At 41.9% G+C, this 22,170-nt stretch overlaps 1 protein-coding gene across 2 annotated transcripts in view; it reads right to left on the bottom strand.

The window, feature by feature from the left end:
- Positions 1–22,170, bottom strand: part of SMG1 (SMG1 nonsense mediated mRNA decay associated PI3K related kinase) — a 119,532-nt gene that overhangs the window by 91,343 nt on the left and 6,019 nt on the right. For both annotated transcript variants that reach the window (XM_034785001.1, XM_034784999.1), the window contains exons 2-3: positions 12,197–12,360; positions 5,453–5,608 (exon numbers count right to left, since the gene is read on the bottom strand). In XM_034785001.1, coding sequence (XP_034640892.1) covers positions 5,453–5,608; positions 12,197–12,360 — 320 coding nt within the window. The remainder of the gene's footprint in view (positions 1–5,452; positions 5,609–12,196; positions 12,361–22,170) is intronic.

The following is a 22,170-nucleotide window of genomic DNA, read 5'->3' as shown; positions in this document are numbered from 1 at the left end:
CTCCGTGGAGTCCAATACATTTTGAATAGAACTTTTGCTGTATATCAGGCATAGTCTGAGATCCACAGAAGCATTTTTAACATTCTCCAATATGCTCTGCCACGGAGATTCTTTTAAGAGCTGTGATAACTCATGTTCCTATGCTTACACAAAGAACTCCAGACTAAAGGAGTTCTTCATTTGTAAAGCATATATAGCAGACATGGACTTGGGGAGTTTGAGGCATTTCCAAGGTTTCCTGTAGCGCTGGGGCCTCTTGCAGGCCTAGGGCATCCACACCCTAGGAAAGATTAGCAACGGTTTTCGTTTTAAGTACTGTCACTCCACTGAGGGTGGCAGGTCATATTGTTGTTTTAATGTTCGAAGAGAGACAAATACAGAATTTTAATCTGTAAAATAGGCATCATATTTATTTGTTCCATCCTCTCTACGTCAAGCTCTTCTGGGCAGGGACTGTTTATAATATATGTCTACGTACAGAACAACGAGGCCCTGATCTCAGTCGGGGCTTCTTTTGTGCCACAGTAATATAAAATAAAAGTTAACAAGTTACTACTACATGCAAAACTTTCCGTCCAAATGTTGTGTTGAGTATGGACTCCACATAAGTTTTCTATTGTTTAGTGAGTGATCGATCTATTTACTACCTGACCAGTACCTTCATTTGAGATGTACCATCCCATGGTCCAGAAGGTTATTACTGATAGGTGAGTTGGAGCCCTAAATAAGATGGTAACCTACTAGGCTTCAGGAATCTTGAGGACTCTGCAGTTGTCTAAAATTTGTCAGATTTATTTTACATGGAGAGAATCTTACCAAATGACGTCAGAATTACTTCAGAACTATGAAAAGTTTGGTTTACTTTGGAAATAGAATCTATGTTTGGTACCCGTTTATCTAAGTAGAACATACAGAAGTGAGTTTCCCAGAGATCCCTCACTACAAATCAGGTCATGAGGAAGTGAAGAGACTCTGATAAATAAAACGTACAGTGAAACTTTAGGGAAACCTAAATCAATTTTCAGAAAATACTTTTAATATCAGATAAAAGAATTGAGGTGAATGAACTGCTCATCTATCAGAAGTAATAGAGAGTCTGCTTTCAGCTATATCTTGACATCTGGAGGTAAGGAAAATCATAGTCTTATTACTATGAGGACAAACAAGGATAGAGGAAACATGCACTCTACATGGATTCATCTTTATCCATATCATAGTGGTGAAAATCCCAACTTGTACAATCTTATGTGAATGATGAGTGATTTGTCTGATCTTGTTCTAGTGTTTGAACACCAACTGGCATGCATAGACTTTATTCATAATTCTCTCTTTGATGAGAAAGGCATGTCAACACTGGGGAAAAAAGAATAATTAGATGACCTAAACAACCGGTCAGCTAACTTCTACCTGGTAGGATCTTGATATGGCATTAATTCCCATGCTAGCAAATTCTTCCTGTGTGGAACAAACAGATTATTTCCCAGAGACTTGTTGATCCCCAAATACATGGTATCCTACATCAGGAGAAAGACTATTGCTCTTCTTCTTCTGATCTTCAATAGGATCTCTGGTTCTGAAGAAAAAAGTAATCGTGGACAGGAGTTCCCTTGGTCCTAACTGTGAGTGCCTACTGCTCCATGTTTTGGTCTAGGGCATAAAAATACAAAAAGAAGAATTGTAGTTTTGCTTGGAAGCCCTTAGGTCTGACTAAAGCCGACCAATATTACTACTAATACCAAGACAGGAGGTAGCAACTCCAATCCATAAATTCATCTGTTCTTTGCTTAGCCAGCCAACTGTGATGGTGTTCTCTTGAATGGAGGGGTTCAGATGGATAGTAGTTTTTCTTCCTCTGTTTATAGGAGAATATAGGACTCCTTCTGGAAGATTGGTTGACTAGATTTTCCCTGCTGTTTAAAGAGATATGGAGCATGAGAAAGATTATGGTTAGTCATCACTGACTACTAGATCAATGGTTTGAGACCATTGTGGATTGTCACTCTTTTTGTTCTGGTAAATATTAATTCGTTATTTCACCCTAGGAGACCATGCTCCTTGTACTATTCTGATTGGCAAAGGTGCTTCCCAACCTTCCAAACAGGTATCAATTGTTGTAACTGTCCTGCCTGGTTTAAAAAAAAAAAAAAAATTAAAAGACATTTGAGAATCTGTTTCTCATCGGCCATTAATTCAGAGTCTTAAACCTTTGAGGAAGTTTGACCTTACAGGTGATTGGGCATCTTTATGAAAAGGAAATGGCAAGGAAAACTTGATGCAGTCTAATGTACATCTTGTTTCTGGCCAGCATGTCTATACATCCCCAAAAGCTCAAAGAATTTCACAAAGGCCTATGGAGAACATGTTACTTCCTCATTGTAATTTCTTCCTTGGAACTGAGCACAATGTATTCAACCTTACTGATTACTATAGCCATGTAGATGGAATTCATTTTCCTTTTCTCTTGGCTTATCTGGAAGGCATGCTCTTAAGAAATGGGATAGCACACCATACATCCAGTGAGGAGTGTTGAAGAAACCAAAGTCAGCCCCTGGTGTTCATAAGGCAAGAGCTGGAATTTCTTCCATGAAGTTACCACCCTAGGAACTGGAATCCCTGCTACAAGGAGATCACTCTAATTTGAGAAGCCTTTGGCTGCTGGACTGATTTGGCAGCTGCTCTGCAAAGATTACCTGCCAACGTTCCATACATGGCTGAGCTATAGAGATAGAAGAGCAGGGTGCAAAGGCACTGCAGTGACTCATCTGAAAACAGAAAATCACCAATCTCTGACCCACTGTGGAAGAAAGGAGAGGAACAGGATGAGTAGTTTTCCCCTAAGTTTTCTTTTGCCTTGTCAGCCAATTTCTGTAGCATTCAGAGCAACAGGTCACCAGAGCCTTAGAGAGAAACTACTTTTCTGAAACGCACTCTGTACTAGTTATACTATAGCTAGGTGCAAAATCAGATAGCAATAAGAATATAAGTACTCTTTAGTAAGTAATTTAGAAATTTCTTGAATAAGGCGGTGCTTAACCTGCACAGAGGGATTTCTATCACCAATTGCAGCTCTGGAGGTAGAGCAAACTGGCAGGTTCTTCAGTTTTAACTTGTAGATCTAAAGTTAACAGAAATAACTAACCCTGTAGTAGTTAAATCTTCATCTCTTGACTTCCTGGTGTCATCTTCTGTGTGTCTATCCTTTTGTTTGTAATCTCTTTAGAGCAAGAACCTTACATTTCTCAATTAAAATGCAGCTGTGCTGTTTTATATACAAAAAGAAACTACAATATGAAACTAAAAAAATAAAAGACAGTTTACTGGTATAGACAGATGTACTTCATTTCGCCATGAAAAAGTCTTCCAGTTTATGATTCTGTTAAAAACAGCTTTTTTTGATTTGATTAATAAATGAAACATTGATCTTTATTACATAATAAACGTGGAGACTGGCAGTTAGTTGAGCCTAAATCATAGGCTGAAAACCAAGTCAGAAGGTCAAAATGAACATCCAGCAGCATGAATGAAGTTGTGCAAAACAATGCACTAAACACAGGACATCTGCAAAAGACTTTGTTTGCAAAATAGGGAAGTTTCTGCAACATGCTAATTACCCCTCATACTAAGACAACCTCCATATTTAAACAACTGTAAAGAAACCACATTCAGATCATGGCAACAAAGAAATTAAAAATTAAATCCTACTGCAACAAAATTATTCTATATGTCAAAGGAGACCACCAAGTTTCAACATAACTTGCTAAGAAACGACATCACCCATTACATTAGTGAACGCTCCTCAACTTAAAAGATGCCCTCAAACTGCTGAGTCCAAAGACAGATGAAATATGAACAGATGTGTACTAGTCACAGATGACTACTTTTAAATTTCATTCTTCAAAGACTGTCGTTTTTGCACTTTAAGAAGCAAATTAGAGATGTGGCTAGCTCAAAGGAATATTAAGAATTAAGAATATTCTGCTAATACTGAAAAATATTCTCTCCTCTCACCCCCAAATTCTATTACTAGAGACATGAGACTTAAAACAGGGATAGCTATTAGTCATTCATCTACTTCACCTGCTTATGGCTCATTTGAAGAGATCAGAAAGACATGACATTCTTGTTGTTGAGAAACTAGATTGGGACTCAGGAGGTCTAGGTTTAATTCCTGGCTCTGCCACAAAATCTTTATTTGAATAAGTCAGTCTGTGTGGCAGTTTTCTGATCTGTAAAATGGAGATAATATTCTTCTCTCACAGCCTTTGTCTGTCTTGCCTAAAGTAGACTGAGCTATCTGGCACAAGGACTGTCTGTTACTATTCGTTTATAAATTGCATAGCACAGTCAATTTTGGTGGAGGCCTTTAGGGCAGGAGTGGGCAAATTTTTTGGCCTGACGGCCACATCGAGATTCCAAAACTGTATGGAGGGCCAAGTAGGAAAGGCTGTGCCTCCCCAAAAAGCCTAGCCCCCACCTCCTATCTGCCCCCTCCCACTTTCTGCCCCAAGTGCCCCCCTCAGAATCCCTGAGCCATCTAACCCCCCCCCATCTCCTTGTCCCCTGCCCCCTCCCAGGACCCCCCGCCCCTAACCGCCCCCCGGGAGCCCACCCCCATCCAACCGCCCCCCACCCCGCTCCCTGTCCCCTGACCGCCCCCCAGGACCTTCTAGCAGCCATGCCGCTTGGCCGGAGCCAGCCATGCCACTGCGCGGCCTGGCAGGAGCTCGCAGCCCCCACTGCCCAGAGCACTGGCGGCACAGCGAGCTGAGGCCGCAGGGGAGGAGGGACAGCAGGGGAGGAGCCGGGGGCTAGCCTCCGCAGCCAGGAGCTCAAGGACTGGGCAGGACAGGACAGTCCCGCGGACCGGATGTGGCCCGCAAGCCGTAATTTGCCCGCCTCTGTTTTGGAACTACTAATTAATTATAACAATCAGCTGTTGTTGGAATAATTAAGTAACACAACTGTAGTTAGTGTTTATGACTTCATTTAGTCATAAAACAAATCCTATTTTCATGCAAACGCAGTTCGAATTAAACCATCATAAAAAATAAGGCTGAAGATCTGTTCAACTTCACGTAGGAAGTCTCTGATGCAGCAGAGCCCATGACTGATTCCCATCTTGCTCTTATCACTAAGTAGACCACGCTCCTCACTTTAGAAGATAAATTGAGTTGTCAAATTAGAGAGTCATATTTTGATGTTCTCTTTTTCCCATGACACAATATAGCCAAAACATGTGTTTTTAAATTGTGCATTTTTTCCCAAATATTTTTCATCCACAGTCAACCTATCTTTGGAGGTTTACAATTTTAGACTTCAAAATAATTGAAAAATATGTACACAATGCCTAGTCAAAAAACTTCTGCTCCTTTCATTCATTGAATATATGACAGAGGTTGGCCAAAAAAATTTTTTTATTGTTATTCTTCCTGTAAACACATAGCATTCTTACCCTGTGATTTCCTCATGTCTTTTGTGGCTAAAGCACGATTTCCATGCTGAACACTGGTAAAATCAGGGTTGGTCACATTGTTAACTCTCAGCTCTTGCCCCACCGACTTCCGACCATAAGTATTTTCCCCAGATCCTCCATTGACATTGTAGCCACCTGGGAAAAAATTGGTTTGAATTCAGAATGTTATTGCCTTGTCTATTTAGTAGCACGTTATACCTATGTAATAAAAAGTGTTTCAATTTTATTCATAATTAAAACTGGAAGCCTTTTAATTATTTTAATTTGTTATTTGGCTTGATTTTAGACTTTCATATGCAAAAGTGTTTGTTTAGGCCCGTTGAGTTTCTGGGTCCCTTGTTCAGATTAAAGAGACACTATCAATTTGATTTTTTTTTTTAACTCTAATTTCAAAGAGTTCGATTTTCAAAATAATACATATTTGATTTTTTTTAAATCCCTTTAAAAGATTAAGGGTGTTTTGCTCTTATTTATACTTAGAGAGGTCTTCTGGGTGGGCTTAGGGCCCACCCATCCTCTATGCACATGCCCACCTGTTCCTTGCTGCCTGCTTATTTCCAATTCCAGATCTGCTGCTGCTATTAACAGGTAAACATTATCTTGTACACTCTGGGAAACGGTGAAAAAAACTGAGAGGAAGTTCTCTAGTTTCAGTTATAAAGATGTTAGGGGTCATTTGTAACAATAGCCAGTAAAAAAATTCCAGGTAAAAATGCAATTTTTCAAATTGACAATGTCCCTTTTAAGCATGTGTCAACAAATATCCTCACTCACACATGGTGTACTAACAAGTCTATTATTTGGAAAAACCTTTTTAAATATGAAACAGTCTATTCCGGGGTTCTCAAATTGGGGGTCATGACCCCTCAGGGGGTCACAAGGTAATGTGGGGGTCGCAAGGTGTCAGCCTCCACCCCCAAACACAGCTTCACATCCAGCATTTATAACAGCATTAAACATTTTTTTAAGTGTTTTTAATTTGTAAGGGGGGGCGGTCGCACTCAGAGGCTTACTTGTGAAGGGGGTCACCAACAAAAATTTGAGAACCACTGGTCCATTCTAAGTGCACAATGTATGCTTAAACTGGGAACACTTCCACTAACAGTAAAATACAATCTAAAATGTTGTCATTGCCTTAAATTCTAAAACCCTTTTTGACATATTTTTCCCTAATGGATCATGTTCCTTAAAAGGCTGCACATTTCTAGGCTATACAAGCCCTGGAAGTTAATTAGATGCTGATTCACTATTGACCAGCCAAACCAGAAGAAAGGATGGTCTCTTGTACATGACCTTCCCAATGTCCTGCAGCACCTCTTCATAGTACTGCACAGCCCAGTGGTGTTCATACTATCCTATAGTAACAGCCAAATGTCACTGCCATTCTGAAAGAACCAGTTCTCTGAGAATTTACATAGTGAATAGAAGAAACCATCTGTTCCATCATGTTTGCTGCAGCACTTTGTGTGCTGGACTTCCCTCTGCCCATCTTTCCATAGGATTGCCAATTTGTACATGGCAAAGAATAGTCTATTGGGCCTTCACAATCCTTTGGCTAACTGGCAAGAACTCAAACTCTAAACTCAAACATGGAAAGAAAGTTTCAAGCCATGCAGGCAGCCTTTTAAAATTTCTTCCCTACCTGACCCCTACAGATAGCCAGGGAAGAACTCATCTTGTGTCAAAAATATCTAGATCACCAGTGGTCGCTAGGCCCTCTCTCAGCAACACCACTTCCAAAAGCCAAATCGCCTCACAATACAAGGAAGATGAAAAAGAAATATGACTATTATGTAGACCAGGCCTGCACAACTCGTAAAGCGGCGAAGGCCATATTACTCCAAAGAAAATAGCTGAGGGCCGAAACACACCGGCCCCGCGGAAACACCCTCCCCCCCAGCGCCACCTGGCCCCGCGGAAACAACCCCTCCTTCCTCAGCACCACCCCACGGCTCCCCCCACCCCAGCTCACCTCTGCTCTGCCTCTGAACACTCTGTCCCGCTTCTCCCTCCCCCCCCCCCCCGCTTCCAGCGAATGAGCTGTTCGCGCGGGAAGCCTGGGAGGGCAGAGAAGCAAGCGGCAGCTTCGTGCTCAAGCCCAGGGAGGCGGAGACGGAGCGGAGATGAGCTGGGGTGGGGGGAGCTGCCCGCACCACAGCAGGTAACCTGGGGGGGAGGGGCGCAAAGGGGAACCGCTCCCCGCCCCAGCTCACCTCCGCTCCGCCTCCCGGGGCCTGAGCGTGAAGCCGCCGCTTGCTTCTCAGCCCTCCCAGGCTTCCTGCGCAAACAGCTGATTCACAGGAAATGGGGGGAATGCAAGCTCAGCCTGACCCAGTGCTCCAGGCACTGCGCGGTGGCGGCATGGTCCGGCTCCAGCCGAGCGGCGCAGCTGTAGCGCCGCCAGCCACCTCCAGGCAGCGCAATAAGGGAGCAGGGAGGGGGTGTTGGATAGAGGGCATGGGAGTTCAGAGGGGGGGGGGATAGATAGGGGTCGGGGCGGTCAGAGGGCAGGGAACAGGGGGATTGAATGGGGGCAAGGGTCCTGGGGGCAGTCAGGAAGGAGCAGGGGTTGGATGGGGCGGTGGGAGGCAGTCAGGGGCAGGGGTTCCAAGGGTGGTCAGGGGACAGGGAGAAGGGGTGGTTGGATGGGGCGGCGGGGGGCAGTCAGGGGACAGGGAAGGGGGGTGGATGGGGCAGAGGTCCCAGGGAGGGTATCAAGGAACGCGGGGAGTTGGATGGGGCAGGAGTCCCGGGGGGGGTGGGCCAAAAAGCGCTCAGGACTGGGGCGGTGGCTGAGCCCCGTGTCCCGCTGGGGGGGGGGAGGGAGAGGGTTCTGTGCCCGTGTCCTGCTGGGGGGGGGGGGGAGGCGCAACGGCGCACGAGGGCTCCATCCCCGTGTCCCGCTTGGGGCGGGGGTGCACGAGGGCACAAAAATATTCTTGCGTCGGGTCGGGGGGGGGGGGGGGCCTGGAAGTCCTGCCCCCGCAGCTCTGATTGGCCTGGACTCAGCCGCGCGCATTGCTGGCTCCTGTCGGTGGGCGGGCACACCACCGGGAGCTGCCCCAGCAAGCACCGCCACGCCAACCTCGGGACTTTGGCGGTGATGGTGAGCGAGCGGTTAAAGGGCGTCCCGACCAATGTGCGATTGGGACGCAAGACAAATGTGTGCATGGGGTTTAGAATCCCCCTGCGGGCCACACAGTGAGCCCCCATGGGCCACATGCGGCCCGCGGGCCGTATGTTGCACAGGCCTGACGTAGACCATCTTCTAGCAGCCATAGCAGCTGCTTGGAACAGGGCTGTCTTTTAAGGCTGCAGGAATTAGGAAATTTAAAAACTGAAGCACAAATGATGTTGAGATACAGTGGGCCCAAAGACCAAATTATAAAGCTTCTCTCCAAAAGCAGCGAATCTGAGATGTTAATAGAAATTTCACCATTCCCTCAGGACCCCACAAAATTCTGTACAGAGTCCTATAACATCCTTACTTTGAAACTATGTACAGTATATTATGTAATTAACTGGAAAATTATAGTAAAGGATAATCTTTTATTATGTATTTTTATTTGATCTGCAACATTTCTCCCATATTTTTTTTTTTTTTGCTCAAACAGAAAGCATATATGTCATCAAGGCCTTTTTGCCACAAGTAAGCAATACTCTACTCCGGTGGAGTTTCCTTGTTTGGTGAAGGCAGTTTTAAGAGAAATAACAGATACAAAACCTGCAGATATATCTCCACTGGATTTATGGCTCATTACAACCATCTGTAAACTACTAACCCTCCTTTGTCCTATGACTCTAGAGACGTTAACTGTTCACTTCACCTTGAATAGTCTCTTTCACCATGGGTTAACTCCTTATCTGTCCCCCCTTCTATTTAGCTGTGACACCGCATACCTTCCCCAGATCTGAATAAGAGCTATGTACAAGCTTGAAAGTTTGTCTCTTTCACCAACAAAAGTTGATCTAATAAGAGATATTACCTTGTCTGTCTAATATCCTGGGACCAACATGGCTACAACAACACTTCTTTTAATTGTTACGTTTATAATATATTTTATGGTTAAAGAACAGAATACCACACTAAAATTCAAGACTAAACGCATGTAATTTAATTGAAGGTCTCAGGTAACATTTGAATTCACACTAAACCGAAGCCACATTTAAATATGCACTTTCCAAAATATCCACGTTGTCATACAGATAAGGAGGAACGGCACATGGAGCTGCTGGGGGAGAGGGGGAACACAGACTGGGGTTCAGAAGGACTAGTGTGGGGGGGGGTAAGACTGGACTGGGGGCACAGGAGCTAGTGGGGTGACAGTATTGAGCCTGGGGCTGAAGGAGAGTGGGAGTGCAGGGACACACGGGGACAGGGGTGGAGGGGTGGCTGAGTGGGGGTGCAGGAACACATGGGACGGGGGCAGATGTGCCGACTGAATGGGAGAGGCTAGGGGCCAACCAGGGTTGGAGGCTCACCGACTCCCTCTCCCCCCCGCAAAAAAACAAACCAAACCAAAACACTGTTCCATTCGTCTCTCACACACACCCAACAACCCTCCAAGTTCACACCCGTGTTCCTTCCCAGCAATTATTTCCCGCTCCATCAGCTCCTGTTACCCCTGACTCCCCCAAGCCTTTGCACTGCTTCTGAGGGGTACAGGAAATATGTTCCTGTACTGTAGTTTAAATGAATTATTACTCAACATTCTATGTTAATATGCCTAGTAAGGAATCTATTTGTCAAAAAATATTTCCTGAATCTTTTTTGTCATCTATATTGTTACAGACATACTTGCTGACAGGTATTTTGAAATAAATTACCAAAATAATTGACACTCGTGTAATTATATTGTGTTATTTTGATAAATAAAATATGTAGATTTTTACAATATTGTGCACATAATTTGTAACATTTTGGTGCAGAATTCCACCAGGAGTAATTCAATATGTTAATATTATAGTGTTGTTCATTTTAGCAGAAACATGCAGACATCATTGTGTGCAGTGGTGGAAACTGAGGCAATATACAGGGGGATAGCTGGCTCTTGTGAAAGGCTGTGGAATGAACTTCCAGTACCCTCATAATCAAATTTAATGTTACCTGCCTACAACAGGGAGGAAAAGAGGAAATGTACTCTCCCTTCCTTGCAAAACACCACCTCCTGGACTGTTGCTCAAGAGCAGTGTAACCTCTCAAATCTCTTGTTACGGGGTTGAAATATTCCACCAATGGCAGTCCAATCATCACTACTGAGTCAAAATTGTGAATGAAGAGAAAATCAATTTGTGACAATTATCTGTCTACAGTCTATTAGCTTGACTATTCCCTGGACAAATAGTGACAACTTATTCTGATCAGGTTAAATATACACGTCCTAGTTCACACACAAGCAGCCAAAAGTACCTGGACCTTTATAAGCAGACTCAGTGGAGAGAAGTCTGTAACGTAGACATACTCAAAAACACCACTAGTGCAAAGACCAGAGCAAAAAACAAAGTTAGACAGCAGTACGGATTTCTTGTCATCATAAAATGCAAGTTTCTTTAGTGGATAAGATAAAAATGTGGAGGTATGTATCCTTTAAGTCTACTAGAATTAAATACACTGATTTTGGTAATCAGGCTTGGGAAGTATTTGGTCATTTCCACAGTACAGACTTTCTGCAATGAAAACAGCAAAACTGCTTTTTCAGAACTTGGGGGGAGTTCTGAAGAGAAATCATGGACTTTTCTAACTCACACTCTTTCCTACTAGGGAACTTTTAGTGCACACAGCAGAGTCTATGCATGCTAGTTACTGCACAACACTGGTGGGTTTTAGAATTCAAACTAATCTAGTGCATGTTGCTGTGCTCTGTAGACAAGCTGTTAGAATCTAGAGAACTTCCCCAACCAGAAAATAGCTATAAAGTTGAAGTAGACAATGTCACTTTCAGATTATATATATATATATATACACACACACACATTTTATAATAAAGGTAAGCAGAGGCAGAAAAGTTAAACAATTGCTCAAGATTACAGCAAGCAGCAAAGTACAGACTAGATCCCAGAAGTAAATTCCAAATCCACTGCTATGATCACTAGAAAAATAGTGATTAATATAAATAGGATATCTCCATTAATTTTTATAATTTATCTCCTAGAACTGGAAGGGACCTCGAAAGGTCATTGAGTCCAGCCCCCTACCTTCACTAGCAGGACCAAGTACTGATTTTGCCCCAGATCCCTAGATGGCCCCCTCAAGGACTGAACTCACAACCCTGGGTTTAGCAGGCCAATGCTCAAACCACTGAGCTACCCCTCCCCCCCAAACATTCCCATAACAGATCAGACCTATGGTCCATCTAGTTCAGTAACTTACTACCAGCAGCAACCAGTACCAGGTATTTCAGAGGAAGGTGCCAGAAAACCATAGCAGACAATTATGGAATAACAGGACCACAGCAAAGTTTCTTTCTAATCAGTCAATTAATATCTGGTTTTTTTATTTTATATAATGTAACTCTGGATTTTCTCATTATCCATATAAAATGTCTAATCTTTTTTGAATCCTGTTATGTTTTAGACTCAGTGATATCTTGTGGCAATACGTTCCACAGATTATCTGTGCTTTATGTAAAGACAATCCCTTTTATCAGTTTTAAGTTTTCTGCCTTTTCAAGGTTTTTTTGGATATCCCCTAGTGCTTTACACATGAAACAGCAATCCATATACCTTTTTCTTCATTCTGTATGTCAGTGTGGACTCTGATATCATCGTGTCTTTGTCGAGACACCACAGCTGAATTTGAGGGTTGTAATCCATAGGAGGCAGAGCTGCCCCGGTCTCTGGATGCAGGGTATTTTAAATTGTCTTGGTCAGCTGATGCACTGTCAGTTCTACAAAAAGAAAATTATTTTTATGTAAGAGTACACTAAAAGAGGAATTCACATTTATGAACACAACTCACATTTAAAAACAATCCAATAATTTTCTTAGAAAGAAAAATAAAGTTACACTGTATACCCTAGCTACTTTTAGAAGAAGTAAGCACCTTAAACTTGTGCCTTGAATCAGAACTGAGTAAGCACAGTAACAGAACATAAAGGTAATGAAAGTGTTCTAGTGTGTTAATGCCCTGCTGTAAGAACTACCTGGTCAAGTGCTCAGACTTGGATGGACTGTGTGTTTGCATGGACTGTTAGATCTTGATCAATTTGGCAAGAAAGAAGGAAGGGATGGACAAAAAGAGAAAAACAGATTGATCTCTCTCTGTCACTCACTCTCTCTCTCTCTAGTTAACGGTGGAGGAACTTAAATCTGCTCCAAGGTAATTCCTCCTTGTAAGTAGGTAGATTGTTCATGATGAGCTGTGTAATACGTAGATGAGATTTAAAGGGAAAGTGACTGTGGGAGAGTTAAAGCTGCAAAGTAAGAGTTTCAGAGTAGCAGCCGTGTTAGTCTGTATCCGTAAAAAGAACAGGAGTACTTGTGGCACCTTAGAGACTAACAAATTTATTAGAGCAAAAGCTTTCGTGGACTACAGCCCACTTCTTCGGATGCATACGGAGTGGAATAAGTTGTTACCCTTTTCAAGGGTCAGGAAATTACAAATGACTTTTCAGGCAATTCCTTTGCAGTATGAAGTGTAAATTGTGATGTCTCAGAATTGGAGATTTTAAAAACCAAATCATAGGAAGACTATCACACTAACACATCTCAAAATAATTATACAATATGAATTTTTACCAAATAGTTTCAGTACCTTTCAAGTACAGTGCAAAAGAATAGCAGTAAGTTTAACATTAGGAAGTTATTTAGCACACACAAGGTAACTACATAACAAGAAACTGGGGGAAAACTATAAAGGTGCATTACTTTCATTAAGTGTGTTGGATATACTTTATAAACTTATTTAACATGACATAATGGAAAAAAAAAAAGTGTGGGGGCGGTGACAAACCGAAACCTCAACATTCATTTTTTCCCCATATGTACCAAGCGAATTTGACTTTGAATGCTGTAAAATTTAATAAATTTTCTGAAGTTATTGGTTTTGCATATCCAAGTCCACTATCTTAAGTTATTAAGACCAGACTCTTAAATGCTTCCTTATAAGTAGCATTGAAGGTTTTAGGTTAAATCCAGTAAAACTATATCCAACAAAAATGATTTTTATACAACACACTGAATGATACCTGAGTTTACGTTGTTGAAAATTATTCACAGAGGGGGCTGTTCAGCAAGCCCTAACGATCTCCCATACTCATTATGAGCACGGCTTTGGAGCTGTGCTCCAGCTCCAGGAAAAACCTGCAGATCCACTGCTCCGGAGCTGCTCCGCACTCCAGCTCAGGGCTCTGCTCCAAAGCCCTGATTATGGGTTTTGTTTATATTTAATAAATCAAGAAAAAAAAATGATAGTCTAATTTTTCTACTCTTAAATATAACCCCTCTCCCCCAAAAGTCAGAAGGGAAAAATACTACAAATCCTACAATGGTCTTCCAATAAAAACAAAACAAAAAAGTTCACTGTGGTAAAAGCCAAGAGGCAAATACAAAACAGTGAAATTAAATACACTTTGCAGGCAAAAAGGTTACCAAACCAAGAAATATTAAGACTTATTTCTTAAACCGTTTCTTAAAGACCTGGTGCTCTCAAAGATCAGCTTCCCAATCTACAGAGCAGAATAACAATCCTGAGGGTTAGTGCTTGTCAAGCACTTTGCATGTGAAAAACCACTAAAAATATTATTGGGGATTAAAAAAAAAAAAAAAAAAGACATCTGTTTTCCTGAATTTCCCAATGCCCACCCCAAATTACAATTTTGTCCCCAGTCTACAGACTCAAGTAGATAAGTGTCCCAATTAGTACTTTCATATTAAAGTATATTGCAATACTGCAATAAAGACAGATGCCCCTTAGGCCCAAATCCTGATCCAGCAGGGAAAGCCTGAATAAAAGACTTTGCTCATGAGAACTAACTGTGAAGATGTCCACACAACTGGACTACAGTCACTACTACAGCATAAGGTATTAAGTAGCAAATTAAGCCCATTTTGTACCACATGTATCTGCATCATACTTCAACTCCACTTACATGGCCCATGCACATTTTCCCCCTCCAGCGTGAACTGCAGAAATTTCTAGTTCACCCTCAGGGAGATGGAGAATGTCCCATATAGGGTCTCTGCCGTCTCAGGCACCCAATGCAACAGAGCAGCAGATTTTCAATTGCTATGAGCTTAAACGCCCAAAAGTTTCGTAACAGTTGGCTCCTCTGATAAGCATGGCCCTCCAGTACAGTAACTCCTCACTTAACATTGTAGTTATGTTCCTGAATAGTGCGACTTCAAGCGAAACCATGTTAAGCGAATCCAATTTCCCAATAAGAATTTATGTAAATGGAGGGGTTAGGGTCCAGGGAAAATTTTTTTTGCCAGACAAAACACATTAAAACTTGTACTGCATATGTATATAAACAATTTTAAACCAACAGTTTAATATTGTACACAGCAATGAATGATTGTGAAGCTTGGTTGAGGTGGTGGAGTAAGGCAATGCCTTGCTGCTAAATGATGAACTAGCACTCGGCTGATTCCTCATGGGTTAATACACTGTTGTTAATGTAGCCTGACACTCTACAAGGCAGCATGGACTGAGGCAGGAGGGAGGAAACACAATAGATGCAGGGCAGTAGCTGCAAACATGATGATGAGCCCACGCTACCCAGCTGGAGCGCACCACCCCCTCCTCCTGACAGCACACGCAGAGCTGCACAGGTGCTGACTTTCTAGAGTGCTGGGGGGTGCAAGCATGAGTGAGAGAGAGTGACGTGCATTGCCCCTTTAAGTACACTGACATCACTTCAAGTTCGTTGCCCTTTTAAACAGATCAGCCAGTTCAGACAGGAAGCAACAGCTTCCAGCAAGCTCCCTCCGTTCTGTCCTGTAGCCCTGTCCCCCTCCTCCGCTTTGTGGAGACGGGGTATGGGGTGGGAGGGCAGGAGCAGGGGCACATCCTAATATCAGCACCCTTCTCCCCCCATCCCCCGGGAGCAGCTCCAAGGCAGAGGGCAGGGCAGGAGCAGCACAGCAGTAGGGGGAGGGCCACCTGAACTGCTGCTGGGCAGTTGCCAAGCCACATAATTTACAGGGAATTTAGGGGAGCTGATGAAGGGAGGGGCTGCAGCCCACCCCAGTTCTAATCCCCACAATGAGGGGCTACTCTTCCAGAGAATCCTGCAAGCAGTGGACAAAGCAGGCAGCTGCCAAACGACTTTATAAGGGAGCATTGCGCAACTTTAAACAAGCTGGTTCCCTAATAGATCACAACGAAACAACATTAACTGGGACAATCAACACAACTTAGTTCAGTTAAGCATTAATTGACTTGGCACATTTAAACTCTGGGGTTTTTTGTACGTCAGTTGGCCTGAGAATTGCACATGTTCTTGACTAACCTCACTTCCTGAAATGTTGCCTTCTTTTTAAAGGTGTTTTAGAATCTTTTCATTGTGGTGAAGCCTACATGCTCTACAAGCCTTTGAGAAGTAATGCTTTGAGAAGTATTATGTACTAGTTTGGTTCTGTGTTTGGGAGCAGAGTCTTGCAAATTAACAGACTCAAGAGATGCTGGGCAGCCTAGCATAACAGCCCATCAGCTGCAGAAGGAAGAGTGGCATTTTGTTTAAATAAAAAAAGCTGTTTTGCCCCCACACATCTTTCTCAAGCAGGTATTATCATCTCTTTTAAAAAGTCTGTGCCTCTCCTTTGCAATCAACATGCTCATTTCAAACAACCATCAATTTCTGATCCTCTCTCAGCAGGCCCAAAGGGCCACTTCAATACAAGTTACTGGTTTCCTGAGAAAAGACTTAATGATTCAATTATGACCGGTCGTGCTTTGAAGATGGACTCTCACACTGAAGCAAGCTTGGAATAAGAAAATTTATGCAAAAAGTAATTTTCTTAGCAGTCATTTCAGTATTACCTTGTTATTTATTCCAAAATGTGTGTTTACGTAACAGTCACACAGCCCCTATTTTCTTTTTCATTTGATCTTATCAGAGTTCCATGTGTGACATCATAATATGTCACTATGGAAATTCAGCCTCTATATTTCACTGAAGGAACAAACAGCAAGATGACTGCTGAAATCATGGCTTGTGCATGCTTATCCAAATATGTTTGTACAATTACTGGTAAACACCAAGAAGAAAATCAAAAATAAACCTATTTTCAATCATTCAAAGTTTAAAAGCTTCTTTCTATATTAGAGTACATGTATTTTGGAGAGAGTGCTAAACTATTTTACCCACTTTAAAACCATAACACACTTTATATAGATACTTACAAATACAGAACCTTTTCAGTGACTTGCATTTAAAAGGTATACTTCCTTGACCTGTCTCCCCATTTCCTCCTTTATGATGCAATACAACTGTGCCATCAAACATCAAGCAAATTAGATATACAAAACTTGTATTCTTGCCTTTCTAAACTCATGCCTGTATTTTAAGATGGCACTTTTCTTGTTCATAAAGTAATATTTCTATTTTGACTAGACTGTGCCAGGCAGATAAGTTTGAGTAATGAACATAACATGCCGTCTCATAAAGTCTTGTGGAATGCCGATTTTATATCAGTCACATATTTTGACATGACCTCATAAGAGAACACACTCACACACAGAGCGTGCTGACCAAACCATTATGCAGTGGTGCCAGTAGACCAGCTCAGTCACAAATACAAGATGAGATAATAAAAATTGTGCAGTTGGAATGAGAAGTGAGCAACCCAATGAAGGTGGATAACCATAACTATCCATAAGGTGTTTGATGTACTACCACAAGGCAGTGCCAATTAAATACGTTTAAGTTTTTGTTTCTATATGATAAACTCATGACTAGAGAATAGACAAAGAAAACAGAGTATTATGGATAGAAGATGCATTGTCAGGTAACAGAAGAGAAGCAAATCAGCATAATTGCCTACTGAGAAATTTTCTTGCCCAAAGAGTGATTGTTTTTGTGCTGCACTTTTATATTGGGAAGCTCACATTCACAAAGCAACATTCTGAATTCTCTTTCCCCACCTATCGAAAAAAAGAGCAGTCCAGTTTATTAAACATTCAAATAGTCACTGTATGTTCGCAAAAGTTACTGTACTCACGTTCTAACACACAAGTAAGGAGACAGGCAGAAATCTCTTTGGAAAAGGAGTTCATTTCATTGCCTGTCAAAAGTAGTCATTATGTCCTGACTGCACAAATTTATGACTGAAGGAATACATCATCCTGTAAAGGATCAGAGGGTCAGTGACCTTACAAATAGATTTGTTTTTTCCCTCCTAGATGAATATATTGATTATAGTTCCAAGTCAGTAAAAATAACCTGTCATCGTAGTTGAGTGGCGATAACACTTATACATTTTTAGGACAGCCAGAAGGGTTTAAGATTTCTATGGTCTTGTCTACACAGAGGAAATTCACTGGCATGGCCACTCCAGATTAACTATTCTACTATAATTTAGCTATCCCAGAATAACTGCCCTCTGTGGACATTACTCTGGAATAAAAGTGATTTTATAACAGATTAGTTATTCTGGAATAGCCTTGCTGGTCAACTGTTCCATGCAGACAAATCCCAGTACTTACGCGCCCAAAGTAGCAGGGTGGATTGATTTAAATCTCCAACCGGAAGGCCTCAATTTAAATCATCAATTTTAAGCAACTTTTCCATTAGTACTTCAGTTATTTTCTAAAGAAAGGTGCATTCTGACCGGTTGATATAACCATTAAAACATGTTGATTTACAACTAAATAGAGCCATTACACTAGATTTGGTACATCTTTTTGCACTATAACTAAGGCTGCATGTGTGTCACAGAGGTCACGGATTCCGTGACTTTCCATGACCTCCGTGACTTTTGCAGTGGCCAGTGCAGCTAGCTCAGGGGTTGCCCGAGCACTCAGGCAGCCCCTGGACCAGCAGCAACAGCAGTCTGGGTGTGCGAGCGGGCTCAGGGCCAGGTCAGGGGGTTGGGGTGTGGAGCAGTGTTTACCTCTGGGGAGGTGGGGGGCTCTCCAGAAGCAGCCAGCATGTCCCTGCAGCTCCTAGGTGGAGGGGCCAGAGGGCTCTGCACGCTGCCCCTGCTTGCAGGCACCGTCCCCGCAGCTCCCATTGGCTGTAGTTCCCAGCCATTTGGAGCTGCAGAGCCAGAGTTCATGGCGGGGACAGCGCACGGAGCTCCCCTGAACTTCCTTTCCCGTAGGAGCTGCAGGGACATGACGGCCACTTCCAGGGAGCTGCGCAGAGCCAGGTAGAGAGCCTGCCAGTCCCTCCAACCCCCCGTCCCCCAGCACCAGTGCGGTGCCAGGCCATGCGCTGCTGCCGCCTGGTCCACCCCAGCGCCAACTGCGCTCCTGGATCCCCCCCCAGACCCCCGGCCCTGCCCGCCCCCTCACAGCACCGGCTCTGTCCCAGCCCATGTCCCTCCACCCCACCCCACCCCCGCAGTGCCCGGCCCAAGTTTTAGTTAGGGATATATAGTACTATGAATTTTTCTTTACGGACCATGACCTGTCCATGACTTTTGCTAAAAATGCCCGTGACTAAAACGTAACCTTAATAGTTGTTTAAATAAAGGCTATAGTTTAAAAGTTTAATATTTTCAGATTCTTATTAATTGTACATTTTTAATATATTAGAAAATGGTGAATATATTGCTTATTTACTAGATAATGAACTTTCTGCTCATGATTTGTGTCTGGATGCATTAGAACGGTTAACTAGAATTTAAATACACAAAATAGCATATAAATTGTTTTAAACAAAACAAGCCATTATTACAGTACATGACCTATTGGGCCACATTCATAAAGCTTGACACCAAGTTAGATGTTTTTCCCCTGATTCTTTTTTTATTTAGAAAAGCAGCCTTTAACATAGTTTGTCATAGAGGCTCATGGATTCAGCCTACTTATTTTCTATTTGAATGTTTTGAGAGATAATAATAAATTTAGGCCTAAAACAGATTTGGGACTAAATTCAGAGTTCATTTTAAACAGACTTACTTTTTAAAAGAAAAAAAATATATTTGTTTTTAGTGGGGGGTGGGTGGGGGGTTAAGTCAGATTTGTACCCACCCTGCAAGGTAGGCATTCTGTCCAGAGGAAATGAATTATTAAAATATTCACTCTTAGCAGAGATTTTACAACCTGCAACAGCACAGGTGAATGACTGGCTGAACATGTAGCACGTTCATTGGTTTGAATTAGCCAAGAGACTATCAATGCTTAATATTCTTCACACCCCTCTGGCATACTGCCATTCAAACTCAATCCTCTATAACTACCCACCCACAATGGTGCCAGCACTAGGTTTATGTGATCCTGGTCAGTTTCACACTGTGCCAACAAAAATGACAAAACCACTACTGTGCTAGAGGACAAGGTGGTCCACCAAACTGCTTGGGGTCAACAAGACACAAATGAAGGGTAGAAAGGAGTACAGATAACAGATGAGGTGACAATAGTAACTGAACTTTTTGATAATATCTACATGTTGACAATTCAAGATGGAAACACTGAAGGAGCAGAGGAGTTATACATCCATCAGGTAGTGTATTTTACCTTGAGGGAAAATATGAATTTGAAAATATGTTGAAGTTGAGGTACATTTCTAGAATGTAAAATAAATCCCAGTGGGTCACAGAACTGCTCTCCTTTCTCCAAAATACAGAGAAAGAAATTAGCACCGAAATCCGGTTAAAAAAGGTGTGTGGGGGGGATTGGGGGGGTTGGCAGGCTTTGATCTGTGTTTCCTGCCCTGTTTGCCAAGGCTGTTTTTTGAAAGCAAGCTCCCACTTCCTAAAACAGAAGTCCATATATCTGAAAAATGGGAGAAAACTTCCACTGCTATTCCACCAACCCCCATATTTTAAGGAAAACGGGAAGGAAAAATTATCCCTTTCTCCCCCAATTTTTATTTCACAGAAGTCAAAAGACAAACCTAAGCAACTGAAAGAAAAAGGGATTTTTAGTCAGAAAGTTTAAAATGGTGTTTGTTGATGCCTATTTAAATACAATTAGAAATGTTGTGGTTAAAGAATCCTCCCATGACAAGAAGACAATGTCTACTTCTGTATTTGTAGTGTCTAGCACAATAAGATCTCAAAAGTGATTTGGACCGCTAGCTATAGTAGCAGGGATGATCACAGAACATTCTGAAGAAAGGATATCTCTATTAGAAAATTTAACTCCACTGACCATTCAGTCAAGACATGAGAGATCACAGTCCATTTGCTCTGAGACCTGGAAGGGTCTTCCAGCAAAACCAGAAAAACACAAGATTGATATTTTAGTTATTTACCAGATTATTAAAAAGGAACAAAATACAACATCTTCTTCCCCCACTTACATTATCTTACAGGCCACTTTTATAAAGAATTAATAATGTATAAATACTTAAAAATCCATTGCAGGTCACCTTTAAAGACTAGTAAGATTGATGACGAAAATTATTCACAACAGTTTTCATGAATGCTTAGATAACAGTACTAATGTGGCCAACAAGGATGAAATATTACATGTCAGTCACCCAGATTTCTGTAAAGCATTCAGTGAACAACTGAACTGACTGATTTCAAGGTTAGAAAAGCATGGCTTTTGGGAAAAACTACTGAAACTGATTCAAAAAAACAAAGACAGAAATAGAATACTTGTTAAAAACACACACACACACACACACTTCAAGGAGGCCAGCAGAAAAGTGTGGCGCATGAGTCATTATAGGTAAATATTCATCATATGAAGCATATTCATGCTCTCTCACCGTAATTTTACTAATGTGATCACTGCTACCTCATTTCCCTTTACCTTCACTTTACACATCAAGCCTATTGCTCTTTCTTGTCATAAAATTAAAACACAATCCCCAGTAAAACTGCTTGAATTAGAAAAAAGTATCGTTGGGCTTGTTATAATCTCTTCGTTCTGAGTGGAATAGAAGTCTGATACACTGCAATATTAAAAAAAGGGTTTCTGTACTAGGAAAAGCATTCTACTAGAATTTTGCAGTATCTCTGTTGGCAACATGAACCACAACTATCAGTTGTTACCTAAGTAAGTTATCTTTTCAGTACAAGCTGGCACCAAAAAGGCAATAGAGCACACAGTAAATGGACTTGTGCAGGTAACTCTCTGTATACTACACTACATGCTTACATTATCTCTATACAAGTTTGAATCCTTGACATAATTAGCAAAAAAGCACTGTATATTAGAACAAAAAGTCTTGAAATCCATGTGCCTCAGTTGAAAAGAAACTGAAAGTGACACACAAGAACTTTTAACTTGCAGAAAAACTAAAGTTTATGGGCTGCATAAAAAACTGCTCCATGAACATTACATGAAACCTACAGAACGACTTATCAAATAGGAGATGCTGATCAAATTAACTATAATATGCTTTAATTCTTTGCTACATACAACACTGAAACATTCAGAATATTCTGTGACTTCCAGTCTATCAAGGTTGATAACTTCTCATCTGCTCTCAGTCCTCACCTCCCTTTTTATCCACTGATAGGGTGGGATGATTCTCCATGGTTCATTCCCCTCCACACACCTTGACTCTTTTGCAAGACCCATCCTGTCAATCTGCAACCTTGGCTCAGTCACAACATTCACTTCCTTCTGCTCCCAC

This window comes from Trachemys scripta, chromosome 10 (assembly GCF_013100865.1).
Source record: "Trachemys scripta elegans isolate TJP31775 chromosome 10, CAS_Tse_1.0, whole genome shotgun sequence".
NCBI lineage: Eukaryota > Metazoa > Chordata > Testudines > Emydidae > Trachemys > Trachemys scripta.
Note: the sequence above shows the minus strand (reverse complement) of the source record. Positions and strands in the feature narration are given on the sequence as shown.